A 24,088-nucleotide genomic window follows, 5' to 3' on the forward strand; every position below is an offset into this window, starting at 1 on the left:
CTGATATTTATTCATCATAGTTTCTGATGTGAGCATGCATGTATGGAAATAGATATTATAGTGGACGAAATCAAAATTCGGCATTGGAAATGAATTTATTCTTTTTTCTCCTCTTCTTTATTTACATTATTTATGAATAGTGTTCTTTTCTGTTAACATGTAATTCATCTATCCTTGATTGACTCTGTTTTGATTTAACTTGCCTTAATTTCATTTTTTTTTTCCCAAAAAAGGGTATAAACCATAATGCAGTTAATAAAGGTATGATTCTTTATTATGAAAAGTTCTAAAGGAGGAGTCTCTAAAAAGAAAGAAAGGATGGAGTACAAAATTTTCACTTACTACATTCCCAAATTGTGACCTGAATTATAATAAATAAAATAATAGAATTAATGCATTGACTAAATTTTGCGTGCATTTTCATATATTTAGAGATATTAGTAATATTTATGAGCATACCTTGTGAATTTGAGTTAATGCATCACCTCAATTTTGCGTGCATTTTCATATGATTAGTGATATACTATTAGATTGAAATAAAATCAATATATACCATTGATTTATAAGAAAAATAGAGAATCGAATAAGCTTACAAACTTTAAAATGATGGGGAATAAACTATCAATGCACTAATATTGGAATGATTTATTTTAATATATAGACATAAATTGAGTATTTTTTTATATAAAGTCAAAGAAAAGCGCTTTTCTCCTCTCTGAAATTGGAAATTCGATAAAAATAAAAATAAATAGATTAAAATATAAATTTTCGGAAATTATAAAAAATTGATAAAATTACCGTGCTGATTATGATTAATTTATCACTGCTTGAGCAGAAATACCGAACCTTCTTCTCCTTGATTTTGTGTGCGTGGATAACTTGTAACTCTGGGTTCTTCATATATGCTGAAACGGCTAGCTGGATCAGGATCTGGAGCGCGTAAGGGGCGAAGATCGAGCCGTTTAGCGATGGATCTGAATCCGTTCAGGCTGTGCTCGGGGCTCAAGTTCCTCGGCTACTTCATGGTGGTGCTTGTTTTGGCTTTAATTGCAGTCTCCTACTACGCTGTCGTCATCCTCACCTTAGGCCCTCACCTCCTCCATGGCGCCTTCACTTCACTATTCTCTATCCTTCTCGTCGCCATCTTTCATGTCCTGGTACTATTCTTTTTTTCCCCCTTTTACTCGGAGCGATTGTTTCTGATTAGACTGATTTTTTCACCGCTAGCTTGTATTGTTGGCTTGGAGCTATTTGATGGCTGTGTTTCGCGATCCTGGTGCTGTGCCTCCGAATTGGAAATTGTTGCCACAGCAGGACGCCGCTGAGACTTCATCTTCAGTGGAATTGAATGCAACAGCTGCTCCGCAATTTTGCAATCGTTGCCAGAACGGGAAGCCCCCACGCTGCCATCACTGCTCTGTTTGTAAGCTCTTCCCTAAACCCTAAAAGTTAATAGTATCTCGCTGCCTATTTTGCTCGATCTGTTAATTGACTGTGTTGACTAAAATTAGAATCTGAATGCCTTTATTTGTATGGCGTATTTGTCTTGATTTCGTTGATTACCTTCTAATCCCGGTTGTCCTACCATACTTCAAGCTTGTTGCTATGGTGCCTGCTTCACCAATGGGATTACTTTCACATGATATGTAATTACAGTTTGCACACTCCATGAGTTTTGCAGCATGTCGTTATAGTCATTATTTGGCCCTATAGATGCTTGACTTTGAAGGTGTTTGTATTTGCTAAACCATTAGCATATTTGTGCTAGGTGAACGTTGTGTTCTTAAGATGGATCACCACTGCATATGGGTTGTAAACTGTGTTGGGGCTCGCAACTACAAATTCTTCCTCCTATTTCTGGTGAGAGTAAATTAAACTCTGAACCTTTTTACTGGGAGCTATTGTCATAATGTATGTGTATGTTTATATATGTGTAGTTGTTGTAATGTTATGAGGTGTATAAGTCTTTTTGAAGTTTAAGTTTAAAAAGTACAGTAATTGACTAATTCTATCTTGGGCTCTTAAATTGCAATCTTAACTCTTTCATTACAATGGCATAGTGCTTTATGTGTGACAACTATAACATAGATTTATTTATGGGTCTATCTCTTTCAAACCTTTTTTTTATCCATTTGCAAGCTATATCTTCTTTTGCATCTAATATCACCTGTCTATTGTTAGACTTTAGTATGTCGCAATACCTGAGAGAGATCTTGGTGATTGAAATTTCTGTATGACCTCAAATTGTTGCAGTACCTGAAGATAATATTAGTGTATCTTTCTATTTGTCTCATTGTCCTATATAATGATTCACAGTTATACACTTTTTTGGAAACGATGCTGGATACTTTTGTACTTCTTCCTGGTTTCATAAGTTTTTTCAGACAAGCTGAGCATCATTCCAGCTCGCCAGGCGAATTAGCTATCAACTTTTTGGCCTTTGGTAAATTCCCTTGCATTTTTTATCATTGCATCTCCACTTCCATTCTATTGCTTCATTCTCATCATCCCTCTATATTTCTTACAGATTCCATCCCTTAATGCAGTTCTTAATCTAGCTTTTGTGCTGAGCCTTCTCTGTTTCGTTGTTATGCATATATCCCTGCTCTTGAGCAACACAACCTCAGTGGAGGTAAACAAAATCCTTTGACATCATCTACACTATATCTTAGTATTTGCTGATTATTAAAGAAATACAAAATCATATAATAACTTGTGTCAGATTACATCAGAACTGCATTGTTTTGATTTTCAAAATACCATACTTCATTATGTAGTAATGTACCAAGTCTGCATCTCAGTTGGACTATCCTGTTAATTGTCGGTTTTGGTTTCAGGTTCATGAGAAGAAAAAAGGTGTGCCATGGAAGTATGACTTAGGGTGGAGGAAGAACATTGAGCAGGTAAGTGTTCTTATAGTGCGAATGAAGAATAAGAGATCTGCCCTTGTTTCGATTCCATAGAGTAATGATCTAATAAGAATTGGGTATTGGCACTTAATTATTCTATAGTATCATGAACAAAACTCATGTTTGTGTAAAACAAGTCCTATTTCTCTGTGCCTAATTGAGTCTTGTTCAGAAGTGGGTGATCTTGTATGATTTGTCAATGCAGGTTTTTGGCACTAGAAAGGTTTTATGGCTGGTTCCAGTATTCTCGAAAGAAGACTTGGAGAGGGTGCCTGCACTTCAGGGTCTAGATTATCCAACCCGCCCGGATATTATTAACGTATAAGGTATGAGGCTGAGCTACACCTATCTGCCCACTGATTGATATGTACTCCAGTACATGTTTCCAATCTCTACTTATCATTGCAGTGTGAGCGAGAGAGTGAACAAAGTATAAGTGGGAAGGGCTGTCAACTGAAAGTTTCTGAAAACCACATGGCAGTCGATGATTTGTGAATTATAAGATAGAAGCAGAAGAACCGGAGTCCTGAAAGTACTAGTATATATATATTCATTAATATCAATCAAGTAGAGATTGAGTAATTATTGTAGATGGAAAATCACATATGATATGGTTAGGATGATAGCTAATCGGAGATGATGAGAGAAACAAACTAAGATAGGCGTGACAAAGAGAATGAGTCCCACAGGCACCATCCACTGTTGACGGTTGGTGGCATGGAAGCACCATTCCTACCAAATCAACATCACACTGCCTGCCACGCTCACTGCCGACCATCTCAAGTATCCAACCCTTCTCTCTTTTAACATCTTCTTTGTATGAATGTTGTCATTAAGAACTCCCTCTCTGCGTTTGAGAAAGATTTATATGATCTGCATATTAATCAGCTCATATTTAATGGGGGAAACTAAAAACCGGTGGTGTAGCTCCTCCTATAAGAGTGCCTTTTCATGAAAGTAGTTGTTAATTGCTTGAAGAAAAACAATGATAAGGGTCTGGTGTATATCTTTCAAGGGCGGATTTTAGTTGAGAAGTGGCTTGTAGGTTGAATATACCTTCTAGTTGGAGTTAGGATGGATATTCATGTAAGGAACTTACAAAGTATGACATCAGATTGCCTAACTTGAGACTTTAGAGTTGTGTTTGAGCACAGCATTAATCACACTTTACACACTTTTGTATCAAAATATTATGCAGCTAATGGTTGCCAAATATGTTTCACACCCTCTGTTTGGCACGCATAATAAGATATTATGTACAGTAAAATGAGGGGAGATGCCATTGATATCTTAGGAGGTCTGTTTGTGTTTGTTGGGAGGTTCATTTTCTCAACTACTATGTACCTATATGTACAGCATATTGTTTTTCTTTCTCCAATTGGAGAGAGAACAATTTATCAATTAAGCAGCTCTTTATCGTCAATTTAACTTACATCAATTGTAATTGGGCTAATCAACAAGTTTGTGCACAGAACAGGTTTCTTGAGGCCCAAAAAGGTCAAAGAAGAAGCTTGAGAATGAGATTGGTACCTATCTGCTTAACAAAATGGCAGTAACAGTCCGCTTGGATCCAACAAAGATACTCCTTTTCACCCAAGTCGTAAAATTAAGGATAAAATACAAAAATGTTTCTTTTTTATGTTTACAATAACAAAATGGATGGTATTTTATTAGTTCAACCTAAACATAAATATAAGATTCAAGTATATTGGATGGTTGGGGGTGAGACGGATCAAACATTATCCGTATCATTATTCAATCATAATTCATAAACGGATTTTTCCCAATATGGAATGAGTCCAACTCTCATATGTAAAACTGAGATTGACATAATTTTCGTACATTGCAGTCAAATAATAGAGAAAGCGGCTAAGCCTATGGGAATGGGCTTCAATGTTAATTAACAAAAGAAACTATATGGGTATGAATTAGGTAATTAGAAAGTAGGTATGTTAATGGTGTTTGATGAATTATAGTACTTCACTATGCAATTCTGGGACGAAGCAAAGACAAATACTACTCCATCATGTTAATTATGAAGTTATTAGAGGTGTCAATTTGATTGTTGTTGGGGTAGCGTCGTGTCTGAGACTGGAACTATCAGTCTCAATTTGAAGTTTTACTGTTCAAAGCAATTGTCGAAGAAGTAAACAATTTTCCAAGAATTTTTACCCCTATAAATTTCTCTTTGAATATAAGAAAAGATTCGTTGACTTAACTGGATATGAATTAATAACATTTTTAAAAGTCTTATGTATTCAATTTCATTCAATAAATTATCTGCACATTACTAGTGTAGTATGGTTCCATACCATATACCTAAAAGTGATTCACGACCCTTTTTTTTTTTTTTCACGAGTTATTAGACTCCCTCCTTTCGTAGTTAAATATCTCATATTTTTTTTGTCCATTATGAAATACTTATCTCATTTCATTTTTATTAATTTTGATATATCTTTATCTCAAAGAAATTTTGTACTAGTAAAATTTAGAACCGGAAGAACAGTTGAACATATAAGGAAAGAATAAAGCAATAGTAGTTCTCCATTTATTAACGAAAAAAAATTAACTTGGAGCAAATTTTGAAGTCTATAACGGTTAGTAGTCATAAATTACAAACATGATCATGTGGCAGCTTTAATACATACTACATATATAGAAATTAATAATTTGAACATGGAAAAAATAAAAAGAATAATGTTGTCTATTTTTAAAATTTATGAAGTCATGGATGGATGTTGGAAGTTGGGCAGCTTAAATGCCAAATGTAGAACCATTGATACTAATAAGATAATTAAGACGGTAGCATACATCTATCAAACCTACATAATTTGCATTAAACGCGACAATATAATTTCCCAATAATTTATTAATTTAAGTAATCGAAATTTAATTTGTATTTTGATTTAAAAAATATTGCCAAGCAAATTATGATGTCCTTTTCGGCATCTCAACGTAAAACATTTGGCTATGTTATTATCGGAAAATACCCCCAAACCCCAACTATTATATATTGAATGATTGAAATAATTAGATATGCGTACGAATATTTATTGAGGTTAATCAAGTCACATTTATTTAGTTTTGGACAGCCAACTGTTTTCCCCCTTCTTTATTAGTATTGTTTTATTTCATAAACATACCATTTACACTTGCTTCTAATCGAGGCGACAAGTGGGCTAAAATTCGTTGAATCCGAAAATGAAATGAGATTAATAATCATATACTAATATTCATTACTACTCTCTCCGTCTCAGATAATTCGCCTCATTTTGATCGGACTTGAGTTTTAATAAATGTAATGAAAAGTGGGTTGAAAAAGTAAGTGGGATGTGAGTCCTACTTTTATATACTATTAGTTTTATAATAAAATAAGAGTAAGAATGAGTTAGTAGAATATGACAAATTATTTGAGACGGAGGGAGTATTACATTGAAATAAATTCATTTTTATCAAATGAGAAAAAAAACTACTCCCTATTTTAAGAGATGAATTATGGAGTAGTATCTGTTTTTCTCACGTGGGCAGTGGGTCAAATGACTCAAATATAAATAAGCCCAAATGGAATTACAACGTCACCTATAATATGTTGTATTGGGTAGAGACTCACAAACTAATCCAAAATCCAATCCCACCTGTTTCACCTAGTTGGTAAACTTTCTTCCTCTATACTCTACACACACACACCATTTCTCCCAATCATTCATATCATATAAATCCCTCAACATTTTCTTGCACGTGATCCTTGCTTTATTCTCTCTTTCTCTCTATATTTCTCACCCAACCAAACAAGCTCCATCTCCATGGAAAGCATCGACATGAATGAGGAGAGGCTACTGGCCGAGGTCGACTTCAAGGACTCCTCCTCCGTCGTCATCAAGATCCGCCGCAAGCTGCCCGATTTTCTCCACTCCGTCAAGCTCAAATACGTCAAGCTCGGCTACCACGCCTACTCGTGCAGCCCGGCCTCCGCGGCCCTCCTCCTCCTGGCTGCTGTGGCCGTGTCAAGCCTTTTGTCCGCCAAGACAACACTCCTCCTTGACACGGCCGCCATTTTGCTGGCCGCGGCCGCCCTCGCCTTGCCTCTCGGCATCTACTGGGCCAGGCGTCCGCGGCCAGTCTATCTTGTGGATTTCGCTTGTTACAAGCCCCACGACGAGCGGAAGCTCTCCGTGGAATCATTCTTGAAGATGACGGCAGAGAATGGAGCTTTCGAGGAGGACTCGATCAGCTTCCAAAGCAAGATCGCCCATCGCTCTGGGCTGGGGGACGAGACATATTTACCCAGGGGGATCACGTCTCGTCCCCCTAACCTGTCTATGGCGGAGGCCAGACAGGAGGCGGAGAGCGTCATGTATGGCGCTCTCGACGCCCTTTTCAACAGCACTGGGATCGATCCCAGTGCTGTTGGTATATTGATTGTGAACTGTAGCTTGTTCAACCCAACCCCTTCACTCTCCTCCATGATAATCAACCATTACACGATGAGGACAGACATCAAGAGCTTCAACCTCGGGGGGATGGGCTGCAGCGCGGGGCTGATATCGGTCGACCTCGCGAAGCACCTTCTCGAGGCTAACCCGGACACCTACGCCGTTGTGGTGAGCACCGAGAACATCACCCTCAACTGGTACTTCGGCAACGACCGCTCCATGCTGCTCTGCAACTGCATCTTCCGGATGGGGGGCGCGGCCGTGCTGCTGTCGAACAAGGCCCGGGACAGGCGGCGGTCCAAGTACGAGCTCGTCCACACGGTGCGGACGCACAAGGGGGCCGACGAAAAGAGCTACAACTGCGCGTACCAGAGGGAGGACGAGGGGGGCACGAAGGTGGGGGTGTCGCTGGCGCGGGAGCTGATGGCTGTGGCCGGGGACGCGCTGAAGACGAACATCACGACGCTGGGGCCGCTGGTGCTGCCGCTGTCCGAGCAGCTGGCGTTTCTGGTGAGGCTGGTGAAGAGGAAGGTGGCGGGGGCGAGGGTGAGGCCTTACATACCGGACTTCAAGAAGGCGTTCGAGCACGTGTGCATCCACGCGGGCGGGAGGGCGGTGCTCGACGCGATCGAGAAGAACCTGCAGTTGACGGAGTGGCACATGGAGCCGTCCAGGATGACGCTGCATAGGTTCGGGAACACGTCCAGCAGCTCCCTCTGGTATGAACTCGCATACACGGAGGCTAAAGGCCGTGTTTCGAGAGGGAATCGGGTGTGGCAGATCGCCTTCGGCTCAGGGTTCAAGTGCAACAGCGCTGTCTGGAGAGCTCTGAGGGAAATCCCACCCCAACAATGCACCACTAATCCATGGTTCGATTGTATCCATAAGTACCCTCTCCACATTCCAACTTCAACTGCATGATCATTAATTTGACGCAGAGATTATATTTACCAAACAATGCATCTCTTTTAAATTGGTTTTCTGCAATATATATGACTTATTGTATATAGCAAACCATAATGCAACATAAATTATAATTTCAACTTGATCTCTCCTAAGTTTGAGGATATAATGAACAATCAAACACTAAGAAATATCAGTCGAGTGTTGATGTTTCTTATGATAAGGATAGAAGAAAAGTAGGAGCATATCTATATAATGAACAACCTAATCTACCTAATCATTTACTTTTCAAACCTATATCTCTCTCTCCTCAAGGATATAAATGATTTTAATGTGTTAGTATTGCCAAAGAAATTATATGTTTTTCCAATTTTCAGTCGAATGGTCAACCAACACCACACCAAAAGGGCAAACTTTTTATATGAACTCAGCAGCAATCTTTTTCCCAATCAACAAACGAACAACTTAATTTCCATCTACTACCAACATTGAAGTAGCCCAGGGTTATAATTTATAATCATCTAGCTTATCCAAATACATAATCATCTAATAAGGCCTGTATCGTCTACCACGGTTACTTTCATCACCGCCATCACCTCCTCCCCGCGCATGTGCTCCGCCACCACCTCCACTACTCCTATCGTTTCTGCGTGGTCTCACAGGCTGAGGAATCTGCACACCGGGCTGCTGTCTGCAATATACATAAATTTGTCACGACAATACTCAGGGTTTCTTCATTCTCCTACTTCGTACGCCGTATATAAGGCAACTTACAGGACATAGCCAATTCGACCATCGGGTAAAACCATTGGCACCATCTGCATTCCTGATGGCATTGGTCCCCTTCCATAAATCATAGGCTGCTGCTAGAAAATGTTCCGGTATGTTAGAATACACAATCAAATGAATGAATAGAAACTGAACAAAAAAAAAGAGAACAACAACTACCTGTTGAAAACCAGCAGCTCCGCCATATCCAGTAGCTATAGACGCATAAGGATTTACGGGTATACCGCCATATCCTGGATGAGGAATATAGTTTGGAACTTGAGCGTTGTGGGGATTGGCTGCATCAAACTTCCTCTCAGCCTGAGGTTTTGCAAGGACAACTTCCAACACCTGGCCTGCAAGTATATATAATGATATCATTCTTCGTGCAAATAGTACAACGAGGAAGATGTGCACCCTTACTGAAAATAAAGAGCAAAGGCATGGCGTTCTTGTTCATCACTATCATAAGTCATAACAATCTTTTTTTACCAAGTATGGCATTAATGCACCTAAATATGACTTCAACATACATTTGCATTTCCCAATTAAATGCATGCCTCATAATTGCATCAGTCATCAAGTGCCATCGACTTTACGCATTTATCCAAATGCTAATAGCATATTGCCATTTGTCCTAGACAAGAAAGAAAAATGTGGGAGCTAACCATTTATCTCATATTTTTCTGTTTCCTTGACAGCTTTAAGGGCACTTGATCTTTCTGCATAGTGTATGAAGCCAAAGTCTCTCTTCCCACCAGCTTTAGCAGGTGGCATAACGACTTTGGTCACTTCCCCATGTTGCTGGAAAATTTCCTTTAATTGTTCGGTGGTTGTATTTTCAGGAATGTTCTTAACATAGAGGGCCTTGACCTACATATACACATCATAAAAGAAAAAAAATAACATCAAAACATGCATTGAGTATATGAACATAAGTATACTGCTCATTAAGTATAAAAACATAAGCATTTCATAAGCCCATATACACAAGAACAGAGAAAGAGTAACTACTATTGGACCAGTGGATGACAAGACAGTGGCAGTGTCACAAGTCTATTTTCATATTCAAGTGCTTGCCACGTGGCATGTTGATAAATGTTGCTCTTGCACCAAAATCAGTTTTTTATGAATAAATGTTACTCACATTTCTAGGAATTAGTCTTGCCGTGACAGATAACAACCAAATGTAATGCATACAACTATGCAAGTTACTCATGATTGGCAAAACTAAGAAACCATTTGCCACAAGGATTATTGTAGAAAATAGATAAATGACAGTAGATTATTGAAAGAAAACATTTCTGCTGTTTTTCCAGTAGTTCCAATTCATAACATCTTGTATATTACTCCACAATGAGAAGATACCAGCACAATTAGAAGCATACATCACCAGAATGTTAAAATCCACAATTTCAAAGCATGAGAGTATTCAAACTACTTCCCAGACATGACACCCAAGAATATCAATATGCAGACATTCATGGTAAGGGAGATTTCAGTTATGAAATCATACCTGAGCAGAAGCAGCAGAATGATCAGGTGTAATCTTCGGGTCAGCCCAAGTTACAGTTGGCGTGTTACCATCCAGCTTGAAGCTTGCAGCAGTCATCTTTTGCCTGGAATAATCAGCACAAGCATTGTTGTAATATTCCACAAAGGCAAAACCTCGATTACGACCAGGGTTCTGAGGATCCTGTAGTAATAAAGTGAATAAGGTCAAAACCGATGTACTACTTTGCTGAGAGACAGCTGAACTCATTAGTAATAAAATAGCCACTAAGCCACATATACCTTTATTAGCTCAATGGTTTCAGCACCAGGACCTGTCGATTCAATTAATTTTTTGAAATCATCTTCACTCCATCCCTTGGGTACATTGCCTATGAACAACCTGTATTTAGTTTCGGAAAATGAGCATCGCAGCGTCCTACCCTGAAGTGAAGAAAGGGTCGATAACAAAGAAATTTATTTTTGTCACAAACAGACAGAATAACAGAAATAGGAAATAGTTAGCACAAGAAAGGCTAAGTGGCTAACATTGTTCCACTAGAAAAGGAAAACAAAAGGAATATTTTCTCAATTACCTTGAATTCCTTGCTATGCAATTCTTCAATTGCCTTTTGTGCCTCATCTTTTGTTCTGAAGGCTACAAAAGCAAAGCCCTTGCTTTCACCAGTATCCCTATTCTTCATTACCCTTATCTGCAAAATAATGAAGCTATGAATAATAAAGAGAAACAGTATGTGCATAAAGATATCTGTTTGGCACAAACAATTTGCAGGTAAAATTTTCCGCCTTATATCCACTAACCTCAACAATTTCACCAAGGGGTTCGCAGAGTTCCCTCAAGTCTTCCCCTGAAACATCTCGAGAAAGTCCTCCAATGAAAACTTCAGAGCCATGAGGTGGGAGATCAAGAAGTTCAGCATGTTTCTCTTTCTCATCTTCACTAATAGATGCTGAGTTCTCTTTATCTTCCATATCCCCAATGCTAATATCATTTTTATCTGTTCCAGGAGATTGCCCTTTCCCACCATCCTCACTTCTAGTATCCTCCTGAGGTTCTTCATCATTTTCTTCACCTTCTCCAGCTCCTTCATCTTCCATGGGTTCTTCATCCTCTTCTTCAGTGTAGTTATCATCATCAAAATCCACACGGTCATCCACTTCAGTATTCTCTGCCATGATTCTCCTAGGTTTCAAGTGTTGTCACACACAATAAACACAATTTGGAGGCCCGGAATCCACCAATCGAATCTGCATGCTTACATTGTTATTATGGCAGAAGGGAAAAGAGAAAACCATCTGCAGATTGACATGGGCTGGCAGGCACTTAACTATGACGAATTTGAAAAACATCATTTCGGGTTCTTTAAAATGTGATATGCTAGGAAGCAGGTCATTTCATGTTTGTGAGTAGTAGTATATGGTAAGTTTTAGGTAACGCGAAGTCATGGGTGTCTAACCATCTATTCAGAGTCCATTGGGTACACATGAAAGTTCTGCTGCCACTAGCCAGATTTCGGAATGTGGGGGGAAAAATGAATGATTCACAGTCAACAATGTGTTTGGTTATTGTTTCAGTTTAGGGATTATTCTCGGAATAGAACCAACACCAGAAACTGGAAATCCATTGGGCTAATTTCCTTTTCAATAACAAGGGGAATGGACTTAAAATCAAGAGCAAACACTCCCACACTAGCTTAAGCCAATAAGGAAACCAAAGATATGTGTTTGCCCCATCCTATATATATGTATTTTTTGTACGCTATGTTATGTATTGATACACTAAGCCAAAAATGCCTTCTTCTTCTTCCCCAGCAAAAAGAAATCGCCTCCCACCCCCCCAAAAAAAAAACCCAAATAATTTAGGTATATCACATAGGCCCTCATTAAATTGAAAATAAAGAGGTCTCAAATCAAAACGCCGACAGCCAGCTCCAAACAGCAAAGAATTTGAACCCAACAAGAATCAAAAGCAAGCGGGTTTCAAGAGGGGGATGCATATGTAAATATAAGAGTCAGCGAATCAAGGGATGGATGTATGTATGTGTATGTGTATGTGTTTATGTTTGTGTATGTATGTGAGAGTAAACAAGTATTGGAAGAAAGCAGGAGGAGATTTGAGCAAGACTTTGCATACCAAAAAAAATCCTTTTGATTTCATTTCCCTTTACCTTTTCTCTCTCTGTGGAGTGAGATCTATCCGATCAAATTGCGAGAGAGATGCCGTCTTCCCTCTTTTATATGCTTCTGACCTAATTTATTGTAATTTCCCTTCTTATCGAGGGATACCTTTGTCTTTTCAATTCTATCTGTTTTAACCGTTTATTTTTCACTTTTTCTATATTCAATAAAAATCATACCGGAAGTGGAAGACGATGACGATGACGATGTTGTTGTTTACTAGAAACTCACAGAAAGTAGAAATTCAAACAAAGTAACGTACTGGTGATGGAGCATTCAAGCGCAGCCGACGAAGAAGATCGTCACCGCCGCACCCTCGACCAAATTCTCTCTTCAAGTTCAACCATTCGAGATCACGCGCATTCCATTCCTCTGGTTGACTCGCATAGCTATAAACACAACTCAGCTACCAATAGTAGTAGAGCTAACTACGTGGCTAGGGTTTTCCCGCAGCCTCGCGTTCACGCCCCACACTTTCTTCCGAGATCGCTTTCTGAAGAAGGAGCTCAACTTGCTATTGGAAATGCCAATTCGTGATGAGGATGCGAGCTGACAAGGATGCTGAATGAACAACGCTAACTAGTGAACCTCATCATGATTCTAATATTGATGCTCTTTTCACTTAAAAATGACAAAATCATCAATTTATTTTCCAATTAAGTATAATTCGTTATAGTTACTCACTGATTCATAGATTAGACCAGATGATATAAACTAATTATATTGCCTACTAAATGGTGTAAATTACAGATGAATAGATCTCATGTGCTTCAATCAACAAGGCGATATTCTCTTTGCAGGATATGGTGATGCTCATTACACTATTTGGGATGTGCAGAGGCCTCAGCACCTAAGGTTATCACTGAACATAGAGCTCCAGTAGTTCAGATGCTATTATGATACTCAAGTTAATCGTCAATTTAATGTGGTTAGTGGTGACAGCAAAGGTGTGGTCAAGTTGATTCCGTTCTCCGTGGTTCCATGCCTCAATAGGATATCTTAAACAAAATCTATGATAAATAGCAATCATTGACGGGGAGACATTTTGTAGCCAATGTAAGCTTTCCAGAGTTGAATTTGCAGAATCTTTTAGATGAAACTACTAGTAGAGTAGTATGTGCTTCAGGTTGGTAATTTCCTCTGGTATGTGTGAATGAAGTTTGGTAATTTCCAGAAAATGCTCTTGTTGAAGTCAGAGTTGAAAGTGCTAGAAAAGTGGAGTCTTGAAAGTGCAGCTGTTGTCTTGGCGTGGTTGGGAGATCAGGTTTTCTTACTGCATCTATTATCACGTGACATAAAAAATACTATCATTCTCACTTGCCTGAACCCTATTTTGCTTTACAGTAGATAACATTGTTTTAATATGTCCAGATGCTGGCCATCCTCACATCGACATCCCACCTCTGTTTCTGTTTGTATGCAAAAATGGAAATTTGATCCACCAGACTAGCTTTTCTGTCGATAACTTTTGAGGGGATGATTATTTGATTTCTCCTCATATATATTTTACTAACTCTTTTGGGAACCCTCTCACAACCGTATTGTTGCATCTCATTTCTGATCTCATAGAAGGAACAAATTGAAGTACTGCGAAAAGCCAGTGACTGGATTGGTGCCTTAAACATGGCGATGGCCAATTACTCACTCGGTCTTGTAGGTATTCCCAAAAACTTGGATGACTTACAAAGAACTATTATGCCTTTTCTTTCGGAGTTACTTCAGGCATATGTTAGTGAAGTACTTAATTATCTTTTGCTTGTTACAACCAAAATACAAATGAGATTAAGGAGCAATACATACGTGTTGGTTGTGTTGCTGTTGAATTTTGGGTGCATATCAGGAGAACTGACATTCTGCTTGAAGCTATCATGAGTAAATTTCATGAGGCTCACCAAAAATTTGATCAGATTTCTTTTTCTTTAAAATTTGGATTCGCGGTTCAGTTTGACAACTTGGATTCAAGTTTGACAAAAATTCAATCCAAAATACAATACTCACCCCCTTATAAAGATTGAACTTGAGTTCAATGTGAATATCAAGGATCGACCTGAATGTCTGGTGGTGGTGATTATTCTCTATAGGATTTCCTCAACAAAAGTATTATCTCATCCTGTTAAGAGAAGACAACCTACGCCATCCAGACACACCAACCAGGATACATAAATTTGCTACTAGAAAACAACTAATGATGCTTATTACTCAGTTTCAAATGAAAAAAGACCAAATAACCTCAATACATCCATTATAATTTGAATTCTTCTCGTTGGAAAAAAAAAAAGAGGACAAAGTAGAAGGAATGATGCGATTGTAAATCAAAAGATCAGCGAGGAACGATAAACAAAAAGTAGGAGGTTACAACTTAAGAGCAGCTATAGCTTCAGGTTTAAAATCAACTCTGAGACCCAATACTCTTCTCACCTCAGCAGGAGTCAGCCTCCAAGTCATGGGCCCTGAGTTTTCTCCCCAGAAATCCAAAATCTCAGACACCTTCTCCAAGTTTAGAATAGTAGCCATCTGCGTTAGCCGCGAAAACTTGTCTCTGACAGTCCTCTGTGTCATACTGGAGAAATGACTTACCAGTGTCCTGGCATCTCTATCAAGCTGAAGACCACCAAGTTGGCTGAATCGTTTTTGCATCATGATCACCTCAAGCCTTTTCACAATGAAGTCAATTACAAGATGCAAAAATGTGTCATAATTTGTGGCTGTCATCAATGGCTGAAGCCATGCCACATTGATCTCAACAGCGTGAAGGAGCCTTTGCACCCATGGATCATTTACTTCATTGTCAGCATACTCTGCTTCAGAAAGCTCATAGCTGATAGTTGCCACGCTATCTAAAACTGGTCGAATTCGAGGAGTCACAGTGGCCACAAGCTGCTCCATTCCAAAATTCAAAGCCTTCTTAAAGCTATTGCTCATTTCTATAAGTTCAGATAAGCAAGATTTTACTCTCTCTCTATCACCTGGTGCGGGGAATACCTAAAGTGACAAACAGGATTTAGTCCGAATTATGAACTAATATAAAGAGTAAGCGAGAAGAAAGCATAAGATAGTCGAGAAAACATCATCCAGCAAGATTGTTGCATTCCAATAGTTAACATCTAGGTTTTGGAAAAAATATCAGGTGGCATTCTTGTAAGAGCATCAATACCATAGAAACTTTAGAAAATTCAAAACTAATCATAGAAATCATACTATATATTTATACTAAACTACTAATTACCAACAACCAATATTTTCCAAGTGAAATAAAGGTTGTGCTTTATAAGATACAAGGTCAACATGGTTATTGAAGATCTGTACGAAAAGCAACATAAACATTGACTACTTGCATCATCTATTTACCAAAAACATGAAGATATTATCATGTTCCTATCATTACCACAACATATAACAAGTTGACCATCAATTAAAGCATTAAGATCGTATTTAGGCAAGTAGAAAATCTCATAGATGCTTAAATAAGATTGAACACAGTAGCATCAAGGTATAGAGTTACATCATCTCCAATTGACTTCAATTCAAGCTAAACACTTAGAATACAAAACCAAGTTCGTACCATCACACAAATTATAATATTAGTGGCAGAGGAAGAAAGCAGAAATGCCACTACTTTAACACATACCTCTAGACATTGCTCTTCAATCTCATGGCGAAGTTTCAAAGCATACTCACTACTGACATCCAAGTTGTTCAAGGTTGTTGCAATCTCTGTTCCAGTCTTCTGCACTCCAACACCACCCAAAAACAGCTTCGCTCCAAGATTAGGCTCCCTCATCTTTTGCTGCAAAGCTTCACTGTATTCATTCCCCAATAAACTCACAGCACTACTGAGCACTGCAATAACTGAGCTTATATTGGAGGTGGAAATTGCCCTACGGCAGCAACTCTGCAGCACATAAAACACATCATCCACCATCGATGTGGTGAGACTGTCAGGCACGGGCTCATCTATCTGGATGGCTTTCCTCACATTCTCCACCATAAAGAACCCCTCCAAAATGACGTAATAGCCGGTAGTGTCCTGAGAAACTTTGCTGAAATTCCCACTCCTAAAAGCCTTGGTGGCTTGGGGCCCTAATTCCGGATCCACCGAGGTCAAGCTCCTTATTTTAGAAACCATATACTCGGTGTAATCCTCTCCCAACTGTGTTAAGGAGAGTATCTCCTCTAGGTATAGCTCAATTTCTCTAGGGTCAGGGCCCTCCGCATGAACAGACAGCAAATTACTCTTGTATGAATTAATCTCAGAGGTCAATTTTGCCAATTTCCGATAATCCATGAATTTTTTCAAGATATTAGAACCCCTTGAATCACATTCTTCTTGAAGCTCGCAAATGGCATAAACAATACCATCCTCGCCACATAAATTCCTCAAAATGTCATCATTTTCCTCAATAGCCAACACAATGTCTTTGAATAAATTTGTCAAACACGGCACGAAACTCACCTGAGTGTTGCTATTCGATTGCTCAATCTGTTCCAATAACTGCTCGAATTCCTCCTTGGATCTGGAAGAAATGACCTTCTTAAGATAACTTACATAGACCTGTAATCCTTCCTCTTCAAGGGCAAGAGGCTTGAATAGCTTGATGAAGCGGAGGATGGTAGGGTGATCGCGCTGATCCACCGCGGCGGAGAGCCTCTTCTTCACAATGCCTTCCAATTGCTTCTTGTAGGAAAGCAGCTGCTGGCGCTGATCCGCGGCGGAGGAGTCCTTGAATTTGGAATCAATCTGGAGGAATGTCTGAATGTAAGAGGCGCCGGATTCGAAATCCTCGGCGAGGAGAGATTTGTGGACGCCGTCGAGGCAATTGGAGCGATCGACGATGGCGTCGATGCGGAGGAGCGTGTCCTGAACGCGCGATTGGGCGAGATCGAGGTGGCGGACCTTGGCGGAGACCTGATCGGCGAGGGAGGAGGTGGAGGAGATGTTGGAGAGCATGTAGGAGGAGTCGCCCTTGACGATCTCCAAAACGTCGGCGGATTTGTGGAGGTTGGAGAGCTGGCGATCCAAATCGGATCGCTGGGAGAGTAAGCTCTCGAGCTCCAGATCTAGGCCGCGCTGGTAGGCGATGCATTCATGGAGGAAACGAGTCATGGCGCCGACATCGGTGAGTTTGCGGACGTGATCCAGTGCCTCCGCCGTCCCAAATTGCAGAGACGAGGAGGAATTTGCCGTCGCGACGTCGCCGTCTGCTTCGCTTCGCGGTGACATCGCCATTAGAGCTCAATTTGCTCCTTACTCCAAAACCCCCTAAATCTAATCAATAATTTTCAATATTGGTTTTCAATTTCCTCCTCAGTCCAAACCCATTTCTACTAGATTTTGTGTGAGATTGATATACAAACATAGGTAATAAGAGTGTTTTTCGTTTCTAAGAAATTCTATCGGATTAAAAAAATTATTTTGTCTTATTTTTATTTTGCATTTTAACAAAAATATCTAATTTTATAATCCTTGCAAAGCCTTCCAATTTTATCTTAATCGAACATTAAAAGCTAAAATTGGACCAAAATGCCCCATATTAATTGCTAGCCTCCTACAAATTTTGGGGGCAATTTGGTCTAACACATTTTTAATGAAACATTTTAACCTTAAATTGAAGTTTTTGATATCTTTGTGCAAGTATTATACTCTCTCCGTTTTTCAAAAATAAAATTTTTTATTTGTAGAAACTTTCTTTGTTATAATATTTCTTTCTTTCTAATAAGGTGAGACTCATTTTCTACTAAAATATTTTTCTTTCTGTCTTTTTTACTTAATCAATTCTGTATTAAAACTTGTGTCATTTTAAAAATGTATATTATTAGAAGACGAGGAAATAATTGATATAGCAAAATGAGTATTTACATGGTGGTATTTACTTTGTCAGAAATGAATCAAGATATATTATTACATTCCAAATTTTTGAGAAAAATAAACTCATACAGACAATGGTAATCGAAAAACTATTTATATTATTATCATTTGCAAGGATAGGTGACTCGTCGAAGATCTTTTAAAATTTCAAATTTTCGGTAATTTAAAATGAGGTCTAAGTTTCAAAAGCAAAAAAATCTTGATTAGAAAACAATTCTATACTAGGTAGTAAATTTTAACTAGCAAACTACTCTCAAGCCTTGAGTCCCATAAAAATTGTCTCATTTTTTCATTTTCGTTCATCCCACAAAATTTGTCCTATTTTATATTTTATTATTTTTTTTAGTGGATCACGTATTTCACTAACTCATTCTTAATCACATTTCATTATAAAATTAATATACAGAAGTAGGATAACTTTTTCAACTCACTTTTCATTGCATTTCTTAAAACCCGTGCCCGATCAAAGTGAGACAATCTTTATAGGATGGAGGGAGTAATCCTTAGTGATCACGGAATAGCAAAATGCTTGGTCTATAAAAGAATCAAGACACAATGTTGGCAATTGAAACTAGAAAAATAACATATAACTGTCCTACATCAGTGTCAAAAGAAAACTAAAACTAGTATATAAACCCCATGGGCCACTCCTCCTATTACCAATTGGTTTTAGGATGGAACCCATGAATTTCTATCATGTAGTAGGTGTTGCAAATTGAAACTAGAAAAATAACATATAACTGTCCCACATCGGTGTCAAAAGAAAACTGAAACTATGAACTACTCTTCCTATCACCAATTGGTTTTAGGATGGAACTCACGAATTTTTATCACACAACCAATGGATTGAAGCACTTCATCCTAACACCAATTGGTTTTAGCATGGAACCCACAAATTTCTATCACATAACCAATGGATTGGAGCACTTGGTCATGAAGCTGTGGTGTTCTTGAGGTCATGGTTCAAAGAGTTTAGACCCCGTTATTTGCTAAGATACTTTCGGCGCTAATCCGCAAATTCGATTGGACATGATTAATTCAATTTCGCCAAGGTAGATTTGGAACCCTATAGTTGACGAAAAAAAAATCAAGACACATTTTTCTATGTTTAATCAAGACATTTTTTTTTTCGATGTTCATATTTTTGATGCACAATACTCGTCACTTTGGTTAAAAACCATTGATTCTGATATTTGTATAGGGACCTGATAAACTTTATCGAGAACAACACATAAAATGGCTATCCTTGTGCCACCTATCAAGCCAACATTATCCATAAGATTGGCCATATTTCTTTTTTGAAAGAGAGATAAGAAAAAACAAAAGGCAACAGAGAAGAGAGCAGCAGCTGGATTTGTATCATAGAAGAAATGGCCTCAACAACAACATGCACCCCTCTCTCTCTCTCTTCTTCATCCAAGGCTCCTCGTCTTCAGCCACCACCTTCCGGCGCCGGCGTCACCATTCCAACTCCTCCTCCTCTGCCTCACCTCGCCAAGACTACTACGTCCAATTGTCAGTATTCTTATCATATTTTTATCTTACTATATCTCATTTTTTTTAATCAAAATTATTTATAAATTGGTACAACAGCTAGGAACATTGGCCGGAATGTGGCGGCCATGGCTACCGGAGAGGTGTCCGCGTCTGAAGTGGTTAACGTTGCTACCATTGAGACCCCTGAAATAGTTACAAAAATTCAACAAGCAGTAACAACTTCATCTCCATATTTAATTATTTATGCATATCTTTATTTGATTAATTACATACTATAGTACTCCTACTCAGTGTAGTATGACGTCATACTTGCAGTGGGAGAAAGTTGAAGACAAGTACGCCGTTACTTCTTTGGCGGTGGCCGGAGGAGTTGGACTCGTTGCCTGTGCCGGAGCCATCTCCGTAAGCTGCTTACTCTCTGTTTTTTAAAAATATCAACCTCTCAAACCGCTCAAATTTTTAATGCACCAGATTTTAAATTAAAAATGATTGAAATATTATGATGAGTGGAGAATGAATTTCGTCCATTAGAATGAAATATGTTTTCTAAAATAGAAAATATATAGTACTAGAATATACTCCATCCGTTTCTTAAATTTTATCACATAGTTTTATTATTAAATGTGAGTTAGCATGACTTAATTGAATATAGAGTTCATTATAAAAAATGATAAAAAGTGAAATGTGACAAATTTTATAGGACGGACGGAAATGGAAAAATGTAACAAAATTTAAGGGATGTGTGAGGAATAATTCACATTTTACTATTTATTTACTTTTTTCTAGAGATGAAACTATATTATAGTCGCAAGACATAAGTAATTTGCAATCATATATATATGATGGAACTAGTAGACATTTTTCACTTTAATATTTGATGTGAAGTTGACAATTTGGTGTTATTTTTACATTTACATTAATTTGTTGGCATAAAGGCATATTACAGTCCAAAGTGACTAGGAGTACTATCTAAATCTATATGAATAAAATTTCATTTTGCCATATAAGAAAAACTACTATTCCATGGACACTCTAAAATCGCACTAACGTATAAATAAAAATATGAAAATACTAGTCATTTTTTACTTCAATACTTCTACAGGAAAATTTTGTACTCTAACATTTAAATTTCGGTTATATTTTTATAGTACTGTAACACGTTTATAATGGAAATTTTAAATTTGTGGATAATGTATAGGATAACACATGAAAACTTTTACACAGCTGCACAAAATTTTCATAAAAAAGCATGATATATATATATATATAGCGCGCGCAGTGACTATTATTTTCATATTTTTATCTATGTCGAAAGAATTTCCTTTTTTCAATTACAAGGAAGTCTAGAATGTTCCATTAACTCTATTTTCTAAAGTGATATTGAATGTTTTCCCTCTGTTGATTTGCAAGGCTATTGACAGGCTTCCATTTGTACCTGGACTTCTCGAGCTCGTAGGAATTGGATATACTGGCGTAAGTTCTTTTTATCTACATATAGTATTTAATTATATTATACTTTATAAATTAATCTATTGATACATCCATGGTGCAGTATTTTGCATATAAAAATCTGGCCTCGAAACCAAGCAGGTCTTATTTCTTCCCATATCCTAATTTGGATTATTATATTAGTGGAAAATGCTTTTTGACTGACTGTAAAATTAAATTTTTAAATTTTCAGGGACGCTCTGATTCAGAAAATAAAAAATACATACAATGATATAATAGGGAGCAGCTGAGACCAAAATAGTGCAGCTATTCAGTGTACATTTTATATTACTCGTCTGTATAATTGTTTTTTCTTCTTCTAATTTTAATAAGAAAGGGAACATTGTTATTTTGATCATAAACAAACTTTTGATCAATTCATAACTTTTAAAAGTGGCGAATGTGTTTATATATAACTTTTGTACATTTTGCAAGTGTCCCGTATGATTCAAACTATGATGAAATTTGTTGTGGCGAATGAAATTTGTTGCGACTTTGGAAGGTGTATATAATTACTATCCAACCCCAATCAGTTTGAGGTCTTTTGGGAGTGATCCAAAAATAAATCTGCACGGGCTTGATCCAAAGCGGACAATATCAAACTTCTGTTACAGTCGACAATCCGAACAAGTGGTATCAGAGCCGGGTTGACTGCGTCTGTTTTGTCGACAATCCAAACACTGTTTTATTGAATCCGGACTATCTTGATTGTTACTAGAATTGCGTGATTCCTCTCATAGGGATATTAACTATGACTATGTGACCTTGAACCTTGTTTATGGGTTTCAAGTCATTTTCCAGCAGATTGCTTGTTCTAATCATATATACATGTTCAATTTGCAGACTTGAAATGTCCATGTTCTTCATTGTGGATCCGTGTAACACTTGTAGTGATATAGAGCATAATAAGTCAGGCTCTTTACGTTTAACATTTCTATCTCTTTGTCCTCTTTTCTTATTTTGTGCATTTTAATTGATTTTCTACTGGTTTGCTTTTCAACAAGAGTGGAGCTTAATTAGATGATGATTTTACCGGCGTTTTCAATTCCATTAAAGAGGAATCTACCGGTCCGGTCACTATTCTCACGCACGCAACGCGAGGCCTTCTATCCACAATGCAGCGACAAGACGTTCTCGACAGATCAGTGATTTACAAGATTCCTCATTTTCTTGTTGGTTGTGCTGTATGCAGCGGCGTATACACGCTTGAACAAGGGGGTACAACTGTACCCCCAAAATTTTGTGTATTAATACATTATTTAGTTCTATATCCACAAACTCCATCGGTGGCCCAGTGGTAAGTCGGGTCTTCCTTCAAGCCAGAGGCCCAAGATACCCCTTGAGCACATATCCTAGTCTTAAATTTTACTTAAACTTATATTCTCTTCTCCAAAGTAACTTTGTTTTAATCTATATCACCTCTAATTCAATTTTGTTTTGTTCTCATTTCATATTTAAGTTTCATTAAGTATTTTATTTTTAACAAATACATTTATTAGTTTAACCACTAACTTGCTCTTTTATGAGTTAATTTTGTATTCTTTCATATTCAATTTTCATTAACTATTTTTTAATAGATACTATGGCTAATATAAAGTATATATTTTTGTCGTTTAAAAAAAATCTCCATATTTATTAAACTAACCTCCTCTTTATATTCATAGCTATATTATATATTGCTAATTAACAAAACATGGATATTTGTATTTCAAATGTATAATATTATGTGATACTATAAAATAATTTATTTTTATTTAAAATGAAGTTTTTTGAAATAAAAAAATAACGATAAAGATTTTATTTAAAAAAATAAAATAATTGAAAAAGCATACCAACGAAAACATAAAAAATTAGAAACATTTTGAAATTTTAAGTCGTAATTATTTTTTGCACCCCCATATTGAAAATTCTGGATACGCCACTGGTTGTATGTTGTTTCCAAACTCATCGGAGGCTAGGATGGCGGGACAAAAAGAGATCATGCCGCCGCCTATTATACATGTCCTCCGAAGGGGCAGACGCATAAATGATCACTTGTAATGACTATTTTATTAAAAAAATTATTTTCTTGTAATGACTATTTTATTAAAAAAATTATTTAAATTATATTCACGTATAATTTAGCTCATAACGGCTTTTGTACAAAAATTCACATAAAATTGGTATAAATTAAAAAAAATTACAAAGAAAAAATATAAAAAAATCATGTTTATTACGGGCTTATTAAGCCCCTAGTCATTTGCACGTGTGCCCGCCCATGTGTCCGAGATAGTACGAATGTTGTTCTAGCTCATCCAAAATGTGGTTCCTGGCTTGAATGTTCCAATACAACTACTTACGCATGCTAAACTTGAACTTGTCATTTATAGTACTTCCTCCGTTCCATAAAAGTTGAATCGTATTTGAAAGGCTTTTTTTGTTTTGTCTCTGCGTGTTCAAATAGGAAATAGCAGGTTCCCTAGATCCAGCAAGTCCACCAGATCACTCGGTCTAGGAACTCGTGGGTCGCGAGGAATCCCGGTCGTCGGACACAC

At 37.6% G+C, this 24,088-nt stretch overlaps 5 protein-coding genes and 1 long non-coding RNA gene across 10 annotated transcripts; 4 read left to right on the forward strand and 2 right to left on the reverse strand.

Moving 5' to 3' along the window:
• The first annotated feature begins 837 nt into the window (after nucleotides 1-837).
• Nucleotides 838-4,341, forward strand: LOC125197293 (probable protein S-acyltransferase 12). Its single transcript, XM_048096022.1, has 8 exons — nucleotides 838-1,157; nucleotides 1,228-1,423; nucleotides 1,769-1,860; nucleotides 2,317-2,443; nucleotides 2,547-2,632; nucleotides 2,838-2,903; nucleotides 3,115-3,235; nucleotides 3,318-4,341. Exons 1-7 carry the CDS (start codon nucleotides 903-905, stop codon nucleotides 3,232-3,234), a joined length of 942 nt encoding a protein of 313 aa, XP_047951979.1. The 5' UTR covers nucleotides 838-902; the 3' UTR covers nucleotide 3,235; nucleotides 3,318-4,341.
• Nucleotides 4,342-6,453: 2,112 nt separating this feature from the next.
• On the forward strand, nucleotides 6,454-8,385 carry LOC125193554 (3-ketoacyl-CoA synthase 1-like). Its single transcript, XM_048091375.1, has one exon. It carries the CDS (start codon nucleotides 6,713-6,715, stop codon nucleotides 8,261-8,263), a length of 1,551 nt encoding a protein of 516 aa, XP_047947332.1. The 5' UTR covers nucleotides 6,454-6,712; the 3' UTR covers nucleotides 8,264-8,385.
• Nucleotides 8,386-8,627: 242 nt separating this feature from the next.
• Nucleotides 8,628-12,753, reverse strand: LOC125193555 (heterogeneous nuclear ribonucleoprotein Q-like). Of its 4 annotated transcripts, none has more exons than XM_048091376.1 (9): nucleotides 12,694-12,753; nucleotides 11,327-11,773; nucleotides 11,101-11,217; nucleotides 10,808-10,948; nucleotides 10,530-10,709; nucleotides 9,682-9,886; nucleotides 9,194-9,369; nucleotides 9,020-9,111; nucleotides 8,628-8,936 (listed from the first exon to the last, which is right to left on the reverse strand). In XM_048091376.1, the coding sequence occupies exons 2-9, from the start codon at nucleotides 11,699-11,701 to the stop codon at nucleotides 8,792-8,794; spliced, it is 1,431 nt and encodes a 476-aa protein (XP_047947333.1). In that variant the 5' UTR covers nucleotides 11,702-11,773; nucleotides 12,694-12,753; the 3' UTR covers nucleotides 8,628-8,791. The 4 variants fall into 4 exon arrangements, with proteins under 4 accessions (XP_047947333.1, XP_047947334.1, XP_047947336.1 ...); XM_048091377.1 differs by having other exon boundaries at nucleotides 12,660-12,717; XM_048091379.1 differs by lacking the exon at nucleotides 12,694-12,753 and having other exon boundaries at nucleotides 9,020-9,105.
• An 886-nt stretch (nucleotides 12,754-13,639) lies between these two features.
• LOC125192431 lies at nucleotides 13,640-14,175 on the forward strand. Its single transcript, XR_007171397.1, has 3 exons — nucleotides 13,640-13,759; nucleotides 13,878-13,967; nucleotides 14,075-14,175. It is a non-coding gene; the product is annotated as an uncharacterized LOC125192431 (long non-coding RNA).
• Nucleotides 14,176-14,913: 738 nt separating this feature from the next.
• On the reverse strand, nucleotides 14,914-18,051 carry LOC125195878 (conserved oligomeric Golgi complex subunit 4). Its single transcript, XM_048094149.1, has 2 exons — nucleotides 16,332-18,051; nucleotides 14,914-15,685 (listed from the first exon to the last, which is right to left on the reverse strand). The coding sequence occupies exons 1-2, from the start codon at nucleotides 17,928-17,930 to the stop codon at nucleotides 15,056-15,058; spliced, it is 2,229 nt and encodes a 742-aa protein (XP_047950106.1). The 5' UTR covers nucleotides 17,931-18,051; the 3' UTR covers nucleotides 14,914-15,055.
• A 1,815-nt stretch (nucleotides 18,052-19,866) lies between these two features.
• LOC125192055 (protein CURVATURE THYLAKOID 1B, chloroplastic-like) lies at nucleotides 19,867-21,980 on the forward strand. 2 transcript variants are annotated; one of them, XM_048089507.1, is made up of 6 exons: nucleotides 19,867-20,084; nucleotides 20,163-20,278; nucleotides 20,358-20,468; nucleotides 21,477-21,539; nucleotides 21,619-21,656; nucleotides 21,748-21,980. In XM_048089507.1, exons 1-6 carry the CDS (start codon nucleotides 19,940-19,942, stop codon nucleotides 21,803-21,805), a joined length of 531 nt encoding a protein of 176 aa, XP_047945464.1. In that variant the 5' UTR covers nucleotides 19,867-19,939; the 3' UTR covers nucleotides 21,806-21,980. The 2 variants fall into 2 exon arrangements, with proteins under 2 accessions (XP_047945464.1, XP_047945465.1); XM_048089508.1 differs by having other exon boundaries at nucleotides 19,871-20,084; nucleotides 20,382-20,468.
• Nucleotides 21,981-24,088: the final 2,108 nt, after the last annotated feature.

The sequence above is a fragment of the Salvia hispanica genome, chromosome 6 (genome assembly GCF_023119035.1).
Source record: "Salvia hispanica cultivar TCC Black 2014 chromosome 6, UniMelb_Shisp_WGS_1.0, whole genome shotgun sequence".
Taxonomy (NCBI): Eukaryota; Viridiplantae; Streptophyta; class Magnoliopsida; order Lamiales; family Lamiaceae; genus Salvia; species Salvia hispanica.